A 17,349-nucleotide genomic window follows, 5' to 3' on the forward strand; every position below is an offset into this window, starting at 1 on the left:
TTTAAATATAGACTGCTTCACATTTGGAGGCTTAGTTCTTCCTTACAAAGATCTGTGTCACTTCTAGAAAAGCACAGTAGTGTTTCAAAAGAGATGATATTTGCCATAATTCGTTAATAATTATATAACACTAACCCAGTGGAAATAGTGTTAATTATTTTCATGGTTCAATTTAGTTTGTAGTTGATAATCAGGAATCATTGCAATTCAGTGGTAATTGGGAAAAAAAATTTTAATAAACTTTAAAACAAAAAAAATCATTGTCTTTTGAGTTTTAGGTACTTCAAACATAAACATTAGATTGGGCATTTTTGTCATGAAGTTAATTCTGTGCAACAAACAAACATCATGAAATAAAAGAAGATGTGCTTAGAGAGCACATTTTCAAAACAGAAAATGCTGATACCACACTCTGAGGTGTCATTTTTCCATGAATGTAAATTCTAATTTGTTAGAAATGACAAAAGAATTAAAGGGAACTGTTTCTGATAAATGAATAAGTTAAATGCTAAATTAATGAAAATGCTACATTGGTTAAATGTCAACATCTGTTGCTTTGTATTTCACTCTAATAGAACTGTGTTTGCTAGGATAATCTTCAGATTGGTGGAAAGCCTCAAAAATCAAATTATCCTTTAATACATTCAAACTCAAATTCCCAGAATACTGTCCTGCCAATGCAAATGTTTCAGAGCTAAGCATGAAAGTTTCTCGTATCGACTAGAAGCTCAATTCATAGATACTACTTTTTAATTTACTGAGATTTTTATTTATATAACTAAGAAATAATATATGGGAGTCAATATTTGTCTCATAGTTCCAAAGCTCGCTTACTTATATCAGTGTTACTAACAATTGGCCTAGAACCTTCTCCAGAACAGAGTGTCTTGGGAACTCACCTGGCTGGGGAGACTTCTGGAAGAGACTGCCACCACACATAAAGGCTTGGTCCCTGAGCTGTCGTCTTCCTATTTTTCCTGCTACAGAAAGCCCTGGATCTGCTCCTTAGAAAAATGGACTCAGACCTCCCACAAAACGTCCCTAAAGAGCTCACCTGTGCCATCTGCCTGAATTACTGTATAGACCCAGTCACCATGGGCTGTGGGCACAGCTGCTGTTGTTCGTGTCTCTAGGTATCCTGGGAGAAAGCAGAAAGCCCTACTTGCTATCCTGTGTGCAGGAAACCATCAGAGCAGAAAATCTTATGTAAAAGGACAATAAGGAGAGGAACCTGGCTAAGAGAAAATATTATCCTGAGAAATCTGGTGTCCATGGCCAGAAAAGCCAGTCTTCGGCAATTCCTGAGCCCTGAGGACAATGGGTGTGGGCCGCACGAGGAGACAAAGCAGATCTTCTGTGAAGACGACAGGAGCCTGCTGTTTGCACTGCCCTAGCTCTCAGACAGGACTCCGTGGAAGAGGCTGTTGAGGAACACGGGAAGTGGTGCCCTCAGAGCACTTAGAATGCTGGAGGAGAGCACAGCAAAGGGATGAGGGTTCCATCTTCTCCTTCCTGACTGTACTGATACCCACTTCAGACTCAGTAATGAAGCTGTGAGGAAATGCACTGGTTTACCTGTCTTCTTGCACATTGCAATTAAATCTGGAACTGCCATTTGACCCAGTGATCTGACTTCAAGGAATATATCCCAAGAAACCAGAAACCAGAAAATATCTATTCACCCCTATGTTCAGAGCAGCACAATTTACAATAGCTAAAATCTGGAAACAGCCCAAGTGCCCATCAGTAGATGAGTGGATAAGAAAGATGTGGTACAATTAAACCATGGAATGCTAGGCAGCATTAAAAAAAAAAAGAAGGATCTCTTACCCTTTGAGACAGCATGGAGGGTACTGGAGAATATTACACTAAGGAAAATAAGCCATTCGGGAAAGATAAGTATCACATAATCTCACTCATATATGGAATCTAATTTATCAAAATAAAGTGATGAATAGAGTGGATCCAGAGACATAGACGCATGAAAAAGTGTGTGGAATCTTGGAGGGAAGACAGAGGAGGGTCGTGAGTGGGTGATGATCATTCAAAGAACTAGTAGGCATATATGCATAACCCATTGACACAGACAACAGGGTGATGAAGGCCTGGGACAGGAGGTGGGGGCAGGCTGGAGGGGTGCAATGGGGAATAAAAAGGGGCATACTTAATACTTTCAATTATATATTGTATAAAGATTACAAAAGAAAACCATCGTGGCAGTGACAGGCACACGTATCCTGGGCTTGCCTTACCCCTTTGTGACCTCTCTCCAGGGCTTGTTGGGGTCCAGCCCCAACAGGTCCAGGGGTTCCCCATAGGTGTGGACGGAGTTGACGAAGAATGAAGGACACGGAGGTCGAGTTCAGGTGATCATGGCGAGGTCCCGCTTAGCCAGGTTCCTCTCCTTATTGTCCTTTTACATCTATATTTATACTATTTGATCTTAATCCTATCCATTCTATTCCAAAGGTTAGGGCGTTTCCTATCTCCATTCCAAGGTTACTCTATTGTTCTATTAAGCTACAAGGAAGTAACTGAACGAGATTATTTTAAGTAAAGATTGTGTAGTTTAAGCGTGATTGTTCATAGTTAAAGTGATTAACTACCCGCCTGGCACTTAGTTAAGGGGTTTTACTGATAAAAATCCTCACCTGGGGAAACAACCTTTCTCGGGGAGGTGGTCCTGTTTAAAACACATAGCGTTAAGAGGGGGAGCAAACATATTAAGAACAGTATGCCATACACGCCAGGTCCCTTGAAACATAAGCTGTGCAGATGTTTCTTCCCTGCAGCGACTGTGTCAAGCAGCAAGGGTGGATCGGCTTCCAGCAAGGGCTCTGCTTGCTGGGAGTAGGGCTTTCCTGAGCTCTCCTGTTTCTGAGGAGTGCTTTCCTCATTTGTGACTGGCATGCTCCAAGAAGAGTGCCTGGGGAGGAGAGAACTCTCCAGGCACCCGCTGTTTCCTGCTCTTCACCTCAGTCAGCCTCAGCGGCCTCCTGGGCATTTCTCCCACTCATGCCCTGGTGTCCTGGCAGCTGCAGGTTTTCTGTGATGTGGGAGCTCAGGGGGCTAACCTACTCTCAGGGCCCTGTGGGGGGGAAACTGAGCTCTGCTCAGAGGCCTCTGCAGGCACTGGTGCCTGCCTCTCTTCTGCTCTGAGCTGCTCTTTCCTGTGCACATCAGGCCATCATCACCATCAGCCTCCCAAGGCTTCCTCACCATCTTTACTGGGTTTGTCCTATCAGTGTTTCCCATTGGCTGAGGTATCTCCAGGGATGGAACAGAGAAGGATCCCTGAGCCCCTTTGCAGCCCACACCTCCACTCACTGTGCTCCCTGGTACTTCTGAGCTTTCTGCCCCGACCCCACTCACCTCATGGGAAGTGTTTGCATCCTACAGTTGCCCTTCAGGCAATAAGGCTGTGCCACCATATCTCCCTTTGCTAGGCCAGCTAGTTAATGCTCCCTCATCTACTTTGCCTTTGCAACAGTCTCCTATTAATTCTCTAAATCTCCCAGTCTCCTACTGACTCCTCTCCAGTCACACCACCCAGCGTGTTTACAGGGTTTTCCTCTGCTTTACCTTCATATGAGTAGGATTTCTGGGAGTCATGTCTAAACAGAAGTCCTCTAAGAGTAAACATTTAGAGAACTAAACAAACTGATTCTTCAAGTTGACCTGGAAGAAACGAATATGGAAGATTCATCATGAAAACTGTAGAGAAAGGACTGGATATATTACTGTAGAGCTACAGGACATAAAACACTGTATAGTTGGGAATAAAAATATTTTCTCTTAGCCTTTCCCTTTGGCATTATAATGAGTGCAGTCTCTTGAGGAGCCTCAGGAATCCTTGGCATCTCCAGTCCCTTCTACACCTGGCACTTTGTAAGCCTCTCATTTTACTCCCTCCTGGTCCCTGAGCCATGGCTGCTCCTGACACTTTCCAGGGCTAGTGGAGCCTAAGGGCTTTCCTCAGCCCCTCTTGAGAGCCAGTCCTTGGGCAATGGGAGCTGTTTCCTCTTACAAGTCCCAGGAACTAGTGTCTGAGGTGTTGCCCCTGCAAGAGCTGGGTTCTCTGTTCCTCTGGCCACACCTACAGGTAACTCCCCTGCAGGACAGCCTCAGGGAAATGGGGATTTCTCTGGTTTGCTCCAAGGACACTAGAGGGACCTGCTCCCCATCTAGGCCTTGAGCTGGATTTCTGGACCCCACTTGCTAGATGCTGGAACCAGGGACAGTACCTATCTTCTTAAGCTTGGCAGTGACCTACCCTGGACCACGGGCTCATTGCCCCTGAGCTAGATTTCAAAGACACACGTTTCCTTCCATGGCTCCTCTGGGATCCAGGGACTAACTTCACCTTGATATACTCAATATTTACCAGTAGAAGGATTTGAACATATAATAAAATATTTTTCAAAAAGGAAACCAAACACCTTAGGTGGTTTGGCTCAATGGATAGAGCATTCGATTTCAGACTGAGTTAGTCTGGGATGTGATTCAGGTCAAGGGCACTTACCTGGGATGCTAGCTCCTCCCAGGCCAGGGCCCTGGTTGGGGCCCATGCAGGAGGCAACCAATTGATGTGTTCTCTCACATAGATCTTTCTCTCTGTCTTTTTCTTTCTTTTCCATTCTCTCTAAAAATCAATGAAAAAATATCCTTGTGACTCTCTAAAAAAAATGCAAAAATATCCTCAGATGAGGATTAAAAAGAACAAAACAAAAACAGCAACTTGAATTATTATCAGTCTCATTAGATATCAAGAAAAAAAAGATAACTGTAATCCACAAGAACTAACTAATAATAGAATGACAGATTAACCTTTTTAAACTGGAATATTATTTACATACCATAAGCAAATACCACCAACAACCATCATAACTCTCCAGGCACAGATAGTCCCAGCCCCCATAACATCCTTTCAGTAACCTCCAGGTGGTCTGGCCATGCTCAAGTGGGGGTGGCAGAACACTTGGTATAGATGAGATGAGTGGCGGTTGACAATGCTGAAATTCTGGAACACAAATCAGGTTACAGCAAGGCAAGACCCTGACAGGTTGCTTCCTACCTGGCTCCTCAATTCTGCAGCAACCAGGACAAGACTATGGAATCTCAGACACAGGAGAGCTACTGCGTGTAGATGCATATGTTTCTGTGTGTGGAGGTGGGCATGCCTGGATAGACAATCTGAAATCTATTCCCCTGCCCCCCCCATCATCCCCACACTTCCTAGGTTTTTAGTTCACTTTCTAAATGTTTTAAGAAAGCAAAAAGATAACCCACAAATAGAAAGAAAAATATTTTCAATACATATATTTCTTAAAAGATTTGTATCCAAAGAACACTTACAATTCAAAATAAGACCAAAAATCCAATGATCATTGTACAATTTAGAGGACTTGAGTAGGCACTTCACTAAAGAAGATATATGGATGGCTAGCAAGAACATTGTCTTAGCCTATTTGTACTTCTATTACAAAAAGACTGTAGACTGGGTGGTTTATAAACAACATCAATGTGTTTCTTACAGTTCTGGGAGCTGAAAAGGTCAAGGTCAGTATTCTGGCTGAACCAGTTTCTGGGAAAGTCCTATTTCCTGTTTTATACACAGCTGTTTTCTCCTTCAGTTTTACCAATTAGGAGAGGTGAGGGAGCTTTCTGAAGTTTCCTTCATAAGGGCACTAATCCTATTCATAAGGGCTCCAGCCTCATAAGCTAATCACCTCCCAAAGGCCTTTTAACCTATCAATAGTTTTAGGTAGTAGGTGATGAGTAAAGAATGAAATTGTGATTTATTGAGATTGTAAATCCACTGCAGCTGTCTGGTTTATGGTATCTTACATAAACTCAAGGTCACTACTTGCAGGAAAAAAAAAAAGTTGAGATATATCTTCTTAGACCAGTGGTTCTCAACCTTCCTGATGCTGCGACCCTTTAATACAGCTCGTCATGTTGTGGTGACCCCCAACCATAAAATTATTTTCATTGCTACTTCATAACTATAATTTTGCTACTGTTATGAATCGTAATGTAAATATCTGATATGCAGGATGTATTTTCATTGTTACAAATTGAACATAATTAAAGCATAGTGATTAATCACAAAACAATATGTAATTATATATGTGTTTTCCAATGGTCTTAGACTACCCTGTGAAAGGGTCGTTCGACCCCCAAAGGGGTCTGGACCCACAGGTTGAGAACCCCTGTCTAAGACCTTTATACCCTGTGACTATGACAGTTTATCCCTTCTTTTACACAAATATTCTCCCCCACAATATGGAAGCTGTTATATGTGTGCTATGTAGATATGAAAGTAATTGAGGTGATAATGCCTACAATACTAATTCATTTTTAGTGAGGTCTGTCTCTCCTTTATTGACTAAAACACATTTTAAGAGTCCTAGTCACAGACTCACTTAAAACCAAACTTATCAATTACATACACATGTATATGCACATACATTTTTTAAGTTATTGAATCATATTTATGGCACTGGTCTGTTTAGTGACATTGGACATAGTTACTATATTATGTCTTTCAATCCATGAATACGGGATATTTCCATTTACAGGACTCATAGTTCTTTCCTTTGTTTTTTTTTCAATAGCATTTTATAGTTTATATACACAGAATTATATAACTTTTATTAGATTTATTTTTAGGAATTTCAATTTCTGATCATATAACATGCATTGTAAATTTCCTTTCCAATTTTGTTTGTTTGTTTAGAAGAAATTCACTGATCTCATTTCTTCCTAACTTCATTAATTATAGATTTCAGGAAATTTTCTAATTATGCAATTATGCTGAGCTAATAATATAAATTGTGATAGCTTTCTTTCTTCTTTCACCTGTCTAATTGCATTGACTAGGAATCCATCAGTGTTGAATATATGTGGTAACAGCAGAAATTCTGTTGTTTTTTAATAAATTTTTATTGATTTCATAGAAGAAGGGAAAGGGAGATAGAAACATCGATGATGAGAGGCAATCATTGGTTTTGTGCCACTTGCACTCTGCCCACTAGGGATGGAGCCCACAACCCAGGGTGGTGTCCTGACAGGGAATGAACCTATGACCTCATCTCCAGGGTCCATGCTAAATGAGCACCATCAGAAGACTTAGTCCAATGATTTCGAACTTGCACATGGCAGAGGAGTAGCTATTTCCTGCTTATTGCCCTGATCATTGTTAGCCATAACAGGGATTCAAGCCTCTTTAATCCTCTTTAATCATTGCTTTTCTATGTGTTGTAATCCTAATGACCTATCAGGCTATAATCTGTATAATCCATTTAAGGTGGTTATTTCCTTTTGTAGATTTTAGCCAATCTCAGCAAGTGGATGTGGCCTAAGGGAAGTCATTTAAAAGGCACATCTGTGCAGAGGACACATCACTTCTCCAGAGTAGACTGACGACTGAAGTCGGAGCTGCCAGTTGAGTGAAGAGAATTCCTACTGACCCTGATATCGACGGGACTTACCGAGGTGGGAACACTCATAGTAGACTCCGGTGAGTATGGAATTTAGAGTGTATATGTTTTTATTTTTTTGAGCAAATATCTCAAAAAATGCCTACTTTATCTTATTACAAATATTTTCAATTTACCACTGCAATTGTTGGTATCTTCTCTAAGTAGAGAAGTCTATTTCTTAGTTAATTGAGATGACATCAATATTTCAAATACCTGGAATTGGAGCACTTTAATAGAGTGATATTTGGTATAATAAGTTATTTCATTATTTTTGTATTTTAGTACCATATAGCCAGTAGGTGTTTTTTAGGTCATAAAAGAGATTTCTCTAATTATGGAAATCATAAACCACCTAAAATGTTTCACATAATGTATGCATGTAAGAATCTTCATACACATTAACCTAAAAACAAATGTGTCAATTGGTGAGAAAAAACTCAGAAAGGTCCGCTTTGCTATTCCTTTAAAACCTTCAGTTCCAGAGTTCAGCTAGGCGCGGAGGTACTGAGCGGACCCTGAGCGCTGCGAAGGCGGAAGTTGCCCCTTCCCCTCTCGCAGTTTCGTGCGCGTTGCTAACGGAGCGGGACAGCGAGGCGCCCCGGGCCCAGGGTGTGGCCTGAGCCACTCTTTACCCTTGCTTTGTCAAGTCAAAATGTGAAGGGGGAAAAAAAGCCCTAAATCACTATTTGGAAGTCTTAATAGTAGCTTCACTGTTTAAGTCTTAATAGTAGCTTCTCCACATCTTTTTCAGGATCATTGGGGGAACCCCTCCCAGTTAGCAAAACAGGTGCCAGACAAGGATATAAAGAAACTGTTTCCCAAGTGGAGCCACTTTCCAGCATCATGAAAGGACTGAAAAAGAAGAAGGATCAGGATCGCTCCCCAAGGAGATATGGCCAGGACGCAGTGGGAGACTTGGACCCTCTGTCAAGGGGTGATCATCCTCCCGATAAGCGGCCAGTCCGCCTGAATGGGCCCCTGGGAGGTGCTCTGTTTGGTCGGACTAGACCGGATGTTTTCAAAAGCAATAAAGAAGTCGGTCGTCTGGGCAACAAGGAATCTAGAAAGGAAACTGGCTGTGCCCAGTCTGGGAAAAAGGATCACATGGCCATCCCAGGAGGGAGTCGGTCTGTTCTGGCAGCTTCCTGGCTTCCAGGTGTGAAAGAGGAAGAAGGTGAGCTAAGAGGAACTCCTGGGCGTCAGAATCAAAGAAGTGAGAGCACAGACAGTCTTGGGGGCTTCTCTGCCTCTGAAGTCACAGCGATCCAGTGCAAGAACATTCCCGACTTTCTCAACAACAGGAACTTCCTGGAGAATCACTTTGGCAAAATTGCTCAAGTGCGGCGCATTGACACCAGGCGCAACAAACACCTCGCGGTGGTGTATTTCTTTGATCATGCTTCTGCAGCCCTGGCCAGGAAGAAGGGGAAAAAAGGTTTGCCTGAAGAAACGTCTATCTTTTGGCACAAGAAGGAAATAAGTCCCAACAAGAAACCTTTTTCCCTCCAGGAGAAGAAACCAGTGGAGGGGGAGGCCGGCCAGGGCACCGAGGACACATCCTTTCAGCACGCCCCTCTTGGCAAGCCCATGGGGAGGACTGCAGTCGGCAGCCTCATGAATAAAAGCTCTCCAGTGAAGAAGTCGGGCCTTCTGAAGGCCCACCTGTTTGAAGGAGACTCTTTTGATTCGGGCTCCAAGGGTTCTGAGAGTCCTGGGCTGTGTGTGTCCTCCCTCAGTGCGCTGATAGGCACTGTGGCCCACACGTCGGAGGAAAAGTACCGCCTGCTTGACCAGAGGGACAGAATCATGAGGCAAGCTCGGGTGAAAAGAACCGACCTGGACAAAGCAAGGACTGTTGTTGGGACGTGCCCTGACATGTGTCCCGAGAAGGAGCGGTACATGCGGGAGACCTGCAGACAGCTGAGTGTCTTTGAAGTGATCCCAGGAACTGACCAGGTGGACCACGCGGCAGCTGTCAAGGAGTACAGACGCTCCTCAGCCGACCAGGAGGAGCCCCTGTCACATGAGCTGCGGCCCTCAGCGGTGCTCAGCAGCACCATGGATTACCTGGTGACCCAGATGATGGACCGGAAGGAGGGCAACCTGCGGGACTGGTATGACTTCCTGTGGAACCGCACACGGGCCATACGGAAGGACATCACGCAGCAGCACCTGTGTGATCCCGTGACGGTGTCCCTGATTGAGAAGTGTGCCCGGCTTCATATCCACTGTGCTCACTTCATGTGCGAGGAGCCCATGTCCTCCTTTGATGCCAAGATCAACAATGAGAACGTGACCAAGTGCCTTCAGAGTCTGAAGGAGATGTACCAAGACCTGAGGAACAAGGGCGTCTTCTGTGTCGGTGAAGCTGAGTTCCAGGGCTACCATGTGCTGCTCAATCTCAACCAGGGGGCCATCCTGAGGGAAGTACAGCAGTTCCATCCGGCTGTGAGAAACTCCGCTGAGGTGACATTTGCTGTTCAGGCTTTTGCTGCCTTGAACAGTAATAATTTCGTGAGATTTTTCAAGCTGGTCCAGTCAGCTTCTTATTTGAACGCTTGTCTTTTACATTGCTACTTTAATCAGATCCGCAAGGATGCTCTCCGGGCACTCAACATCGCCTATACTGTGAGCAAAAAACGATCCACCCTCTCTCCCCTGGACCGTGTGGTGCGCATGCTGCTCTTCAGAGATGGCGAAGAGGCCACAGACTTCCTCAACTACCATGGTCTCCCTGTTGCCGATGGCTGTGTCGAGCTGAACCGGTCCTCGTTCTTGGAACCAGAGGGGTTCTTGAAGGCCAGGAAGTCGGTGTTTATTACCAGGAAGCTGATGGTGTCGGTTGGGGAAATTGTGAATGGGGGGCCATTGCCCCCTGTCCCTCGTCATACCCCCGTGTGCAGCTTCAACTCCCAGAACAAGTACGTCGGGGAGAGCCTGGCCGCGGAGCTGTCCCTGGGCCCTCAGAGACCTGGCTTGGAGGCAGCAGGTGGGGGGAGAGGAGAGGACTGTGTTACTGAGGCGGACGCGTCCCCGCCTACCCTCCTTCCGCAGCCTCTTCCCAGCTTGGCTCCCGCACTGCCCTATCTGCCGCACCACCCAGCAGCCACCCTGAGTGCGACACCCGGCCTCTTCCAACCCCCCATGCCACCCCCTGTGCAGCCGGAGCTCCGTCCTGCAAAGCCTGAGCCTGTGCACTCTGAGGCAGACCTGGTGCAGGTGGTGGAGCTCATCCAGAAGGTTCTTCAACTGTGAGGAGGTTGGTGCCGCTGGGGCGGCCTTCGCAGCCACAGCTCGGGGTGTTTGCAATGCTGCTGTGGAGGAGTTGTTCACTACCAGCTGCTACCACAGGCATTTTGAGGCACATGGCAGCCGAAGAAATTACTAAGGAAAGGGAGTGAAGAGAGGAGGAGAGGCGGCAGGCTGAAGAGGAGAGGTTGAAACAAGAAAGAGAACTGGTGTGAACTCAGATGAGTCAGGGCCTGGCTGCAGAGCTGGCAGAGCTGGTGGTGATGGGGTGTGTGAGGGAAACCTGCTCCCAGGAGTGGAAGAGTGCAGTGGAGACATAAATGCATAAATAAGTGAAACAAGAAATTAATGTTTCTCTCTCTCTTTCTCTCCCTCTCTCTCTAAAACCAATAAATAAATCATTTTTTTAAATGTGTGGAACAAAATATCTATAAAAGTGTTTGAGATTGTGACTATTCTTACATAATAATAGTGTTATAAAGAAAAAATACTCAAGAGTTAAAAATAACTCTTTTTCTTTTATCCAGAATAAACGTTTTCTTTTTTAGGGTATATATTTTAAAATCTTTATTGTTGAGAGTATTACAAACATCCTCCATCTTTCTTCCCCATTGCCTGCCTCCACTAGGTTCCCACCTGGCCCAAAGCTTTCACCTCCCTATGGTCTGTGTGCATGGGCTATGCATATATGCATATAAATTCTTTGGTTAATCTCTTCCCACCCTCCCCCCTTCCTTCTGAGATTTGTTTGTCTGTCCCATGTGTCCATACCTCTAGTTTTATTTCACTCATCACTTTATTTTGCTCATTAGGTTCCACATATAAGTGAAAAAAAATAATTCTTACAAAAGAAAGTTGCCGGGTTAATATTAGGTCTTGCTTTAAAGCAAAGCACGTTTTTTGTTTGTTTGTTTGTTTTTTGTTAATCCTCACCTGAGGATATTTTTCCATTGCTTTTTTTTTTTTTTTAGATAGTGTTAGAGAGGAGTAGAGACTGAGAGAGAGAAACTGATGTGAGAGAGACACATCTATTGGTTGCCTCCCTCACACGCCCCGACCTGGGGCAGAGGATTCAAGCCTGCAACTGAGGTATGCATCCTTGACTGAATCGAACCCAGGACCCTTCAGTCTGTGGGCTGATGCTCCATCCACTGAGCCAAATCTGCTAGGGCAAAGCAAAGTGTGATCTTATAGTGAGAAATTTGAGGATTTGACTATAAGAGGTGTCTCTATAGAATTGTCTATTATCTTCCCTTCCTAATTCTGTCTTCCAACATATAAGGACACAGCACAAAAATAGCCAACTGAGAACCAGGAAAGGGGCTCTCACCAGACACTGAATCTATCAGTGTCTTGATCTTATACTTTCCAGCCTCTAAAACTGTAAGAAATAAATATCAGTTGTTTAAAAGCCACCCAGTTTATGGTACATTGTTATAGCAGCCCAAATGTACGGAGACAGCAGCATTCTTGCTACAACCCGGCAATGAGGGCTTGAATACAGGCTCAAAGATGTGGCCTAATTGAAAATAGGGTTCAGAGGAGCTTGTCTAAACTGTGTTCAAGATCACTATCTACATTATTCTGACTTTCACTTAAGTAACCTAATAAACTATCAGATATACCAAGCCCGTACCTTTCCTGCAATTCCAATATCAGCAAAGGATGATTGGTGCAATGCTGCAGCCGTGGTGGGTAGTCAAAATATGATCATAAAATTGTCCAAAATCAAGACTAAGCTAGACAGAATGCACAGAGCATGTCTACTAGCCTGAGGGTTGAACTAGCCTCCTAGATGATTACCAAATTGTGTGGAGCAAAACCTCCACAGAGTGATCTACCGTCAGCCAATCTAATAGGACACACGGCAGTGCCATCCAGACATATCATATCAATTTGAAACAATTTACTCCCAGAAGTCATATATGGAGACACGTATCAAGATTTGAAATGCTGTCAGAAAATAACTAATAAACAAAAATACTATAATTTGATAATTTGATAGAAATAAAATAGATAATGAAGCTAATAAAAATTGATAAGTTTTATGAACTATTCCTTGGTATAGAAGAAGAGCACTCCATTTTGATGTGAGTCATTAAAGGTCTCAGTAGCTATGATGCCATGGACTTGGACATATTCTCTGGTCATCATGAGAAGAAAAAGTACTGGCATTCTTGAGCATCTACTTCATGCGAAGCATCAGGATGAACATGTGGAGCCCTTGAACTTATTTAATTATCTCAACAAATTTTAGAGATAAATGCTACCCCACTTACAGGTGAGGAAATTAAAAGACAGAAATTTACTATAATTTTTCAAATGCTATATACTATTGAATAGCAGAGCCCAAATTGAAGATAGGTCTGATGAACCCCAAACTGTTTCTCATTGTAGATTATATCAAAATAATTGTATTCTGTTGGGGTACAGCCCCAGCAGGTTCAGGGGTTCCCCAAGGTGTGGACGGAGTCGGCGAAGAAGGAATGACACAGAGGCAGCATTCAGGTGATCATCGTAGCCAGGTTCCTCATTTTATTGTCCTTTTACATCTGTATTTATACTATTTGATCTTAATCCTATCCATTCTATTCCAAAAGTTAGGGCGTTTCTTATCTCCATTCCGAGGTTACTCTATTGTTCTATTAAACTACAAGGAATTAACTGAAGGAGGTTATTCTAAGTAAAGATTGTGTAGTTTAAGCATGATTGTTCGTAGTTAAAGTGATTAACTACCCGCCTGGCACTTAGTTAAGGGGTTTTACTGATAAAAATCCTCACCTGGGGAAACAACCTTTCTTGGGGAGGTGGTCCTGTTTAAAACACATAGCATTAAGAGGGGGAGCAAACATATTAAGAACAGTATGCCATACACGCCAGGTCCCTTGAAACATAAGCTGTGCAGATGTTTCTTCCCTGCAGTGACTGTGTCAAGCAGCAAGGGTGGATCGGCTTCCAGCAGTATTCATTTACTCGTGTGAAATAAGACAGTTTGGGCCTTATCCTCATGGATCTAGCTCATAGTCTATATATTTTTCAAGTAAATACATAATTTATTTTTACATTGTACAAACAACCATATACTTAAAATTATGATAAGTACTTAAAAGTACAGGAATTATGAGAACATATATACCAGTGCATTAAAAAGGTCTCCTTACCCTAGGAGCTATATCAGTGAAGATATTGCTTTGGCATATGTATGAGATTTTGCTGCCTGTGAATTCCTCTAAGATTTTTATGGTTTCCTGTCTTATGTTTGAGTCCTTTATCCATTTTGAGTTTATTTTTGTGTAAGTTGGTGGTCTAGTTTCATTTTTTTGCATGTATCTGTCCATTTTCCCAACACCATTTATTGAAGAGACTGTCTTGACTCCATTGCACGTCCTTTGTCAAATATTAATTGACATAGTGGAATGGGTCAATTTCTGGGTTCTCTATTCTATTCCATTAGTCTATATGTCTGTTTTTGTGCCGGTACCAGGCAGTTTTGAGAACAGTGGCTTTGTAATACAGCTTGATATCTGGTATTGAGATCCCTCCTACTTTGTTCTTCTTCCTCAGGATTGCTGCAGCTATTCAGGATCCTTTTCATTCCAGATGAATTTTTTGAGAGTTCGTACCAGGTCTGTGAAATATGGCGTTGGTAATTTAATGGGGATTGCATTGAATCTATAGATTGCTTTGGGTAGTATGGACACTTTAATGATGGAAACTAAAGAGAAAATAAACAAATGGGACTACATCAAAATAAAAAGTTCCTGTACAACAAAAGAATCCATCAACAAAACAATAAGAAAGCCCACTGCATGGGAGAACATATTTGCCAATGTTATTACTGATAAGGTTTAATCTCCAACTTTTACAGTGAACTTATACAACTTAACAAAAGGAAGATAAACAACCCAATCAAAAAATGGGCAATGGGCCTAAACAGATACTTTTCAAAAGAGGACATACGGAAGACCAAAAGACATATGAAAACATGCTCAAAGTCCCTAATCATCTGAAAGATGCAAATCAAAACAATGCAGTACCATGTCACACCTGTCATAACGGCTATCATCAACAAATAAACAAATGACAAGTGCTGGCAAGGATGCGGAGAAAAAGGAACCCTTGTGCACTGCTGGTGGGAATGCAGACTGGTGCAGCCACTGTGGAGAACAGTATGGAGTTTCCTCAAAAAACTAAAAATGGAACTGCCATTTGACCCAGTGTTTCCACTTCTAGGAATATATCCAAAGAAACTAGAAACACCAATCAGAAAAGATATATGCTCCCCTATGTTCATAGCAGTACAATTCACCATAGCTAAGATTTGGAAACAAACTAAGTGCCCATCAGCAGATGAGTGGATTTAAAACTGTGGTACATTTACACAATGGAATACTACGCTGCTGTAAAAAAGAAGGAATTCTTATCATTTGCAACAGCATGGATGGAACTGGAGAGCATTATGCTAAGCAAAATAAGCCAGTCAGAGAAAGATAAATATCATATGATCTCACTCACTTGTGGAAGATAATGAACAACATAAACTGATGAATAAAAATAGATCCAGAGACAGAAAAGCATCGATCAGACCATCAAACCTCAGAGTGAAGATAGGGGAGGGTGGGGTTAGGGGGGAGAGATCAACCAAAGGACTTGTATGTATTCATACAAGCCTAACTAATGGACACAGACACCAGGGGGGTGAGGGCATAAGTGGGGAATGGGGGGAAATGAGGGAATAAGGACACATATGTAATACCTTAATTAATAAAAAATTTTAAAAAGGTCTCTTTAGTTTGATATGGGAAAGATAAATTAGAACTAACAAGATGAAGTTAAATGGTTAGGAAGGCTATTGGGAGAGCATTTCTGATAAAGGGAAAACAGATGCAATTGTCCAGAAATATAAAAAAGAGTTTGATATGTTCTTTAAGTATAGAATTGGCCATACTAAATGAAAGACTAGCAAACATATCTTCTTTTATCTTTTACTAGAGGCCTGGTGAACAGATTCATGCACTGGTGGGGTCCCTTGGCCTGGCTTGTGGGGATTGGGCTGAAACCCGATCTCTGACATCCCCCGAGGCCTCCCGGATTGGGACAGGGCAGTTCTCGGGTGAGACACCATGGAATCGGGCTCTCTCCTCTCTGGTTCCAGGTGTATCACCCGAGAACTGCAGCTGCCAAGTCACTGCAGCTCAGCAGCACCTTCATTGAGCGTCTTTCCCGTGATGGTCAGTGCACATCATAGCTACCATTCGGACAGTCGAATGGTTGCTTAGGCTTTTATACACATAGATTGTCTTGATCATTAGTGATAAGAGAATGATAAAATCTATGTTGCTTTTTAAAGAACATAGTGACATGGAAGTGAGAATTATCACTTACAATCATATTTCATAGTCCAAAGAAAGCCACGTGACCATATCTGACTTCATGGGGACAAGGAAGTATGACTCTAAATGTGAGCTCAGAAGGAAAAAAAAAACAACATAGTTGATAAACAGAATTAATGACTATGATAGAGGGAAAGAAGAACATGAGGTGAAGCTGGCTGGAGTATTGTTCAGGGAACAGACTACGCTATCCTGTATAGGCATTGTTTTAGGGACATCATCTTAACAGACTTTCACTTTAGAAGATGAATTTGGTTGCTGTGTTTTGAATAGACCAGAGGGGACTAAGAATAGAATCAGAAAGATCAGTAAGAAAGGTACAGTGATGATAATTTGGAAGGATGACCTTGAATAACAGTGGAAATGAGAAAGTGAGAAGATTAGGAATCCCTTTAAAGATTGTGACTTATTGAGTGTGCATGGGGAATGAGAAAGAAACATCAATACTCATCTAAGACTCTATCATCAACTATGGATTGAATGGTCATGATATTTGCTTCAATGGACACTGTAAATGTAGATGAAAGGAAATACAATTTTACAATCAGACACTGTAATGTGTTTTTCCTAGGGGATGTTCAAGTTGAGTTATCCCATAGGCAGGCATATCTAGGTGTCTAAAATAGAAGTTGGAAGAGAAATTTAGAATGAATATACATACAGATTTGGGAGATGCTTACATATAGATGGTATTTCAAATCATAAATATCTATTTAGACTATATATGTACACACATATATATACACACATACCACATATACATACATATATACATTTATATGTATATTTATGTATATATGTATGTATATATACATAACTATATACACATATATGTGTGTACATGTATGTGTCAATATATATATATATGAGGGAAAATGTCAAAATGACACCTTTGGCCCAGCCAATTTGGCTTGGTGGTTGAGCTTCAAGCCATGAATCAAGAGGTCACTAGTTCCAGGTCAGGACACATGCCTGGGTTTTAGGCTCAGTCCCCAATGGGGGCATGCAGGAGGCAGTGGATCAATGTTCTCTCTCTCCCTCTCACTCCTCTCTCTTTACAAATCAATAATAACAAAAAATTTAAAAAAAGAAAACCCCAAACACCTTCAGAAAGCCAACAGAGAAAACTCAGTTTGAGAAGTGTGAGCCAGCCCAGAGTACTAAGAAGCCACAGTCAGAGGAGTTGAACATGAAGAAAATTGTTCCTGGCCCCTCCACCTGGT

At 42.4% G+C, this 17,349-nt stretch overlaps 1 protein-coding gene across 1 annotated transcript; it reads left to right on the forward strand.

The window, feature by feature from the left end:
* The first annotated feature begins 2,340 nt into the window (after positions 1-2,340).
* On the forward strand, positions 2,341-11,053 carry LOC118658485 (germinal-center associated nuclear protein-like). The gene is given in 6 exon segments (XM_036314018.1): positions 2,341-2,366; positions 8,066-8,155; positions 8,157-8,196; positions 8,199-10,732; positions 10,734-10,812; positions 10,814-11,053. Coding segments are annotated over 6 exon segments (3,009 nt in total).
* The last annotated feature ends 6,296 nt before the right edge of the window (positions 11,054-17,349 follow it).

The sequence above is a fragment of the Myotis myotis genome, unplaced genomic scaffold, assembly GCF_014108235.1.
Source record: "Myotis myotis isolate mMyoMyo1 unplaced genomic scaffold, mMyoMyo1.p scaffold_m19_p_6, whole genome shotgun sequence".
Classification (NCBI taxonomy): Eukaryota; Metazoa; Chordata; class Mammalia; order Chiroptera; family Vespertilionidae; genus Myotis; species Myotis myotis.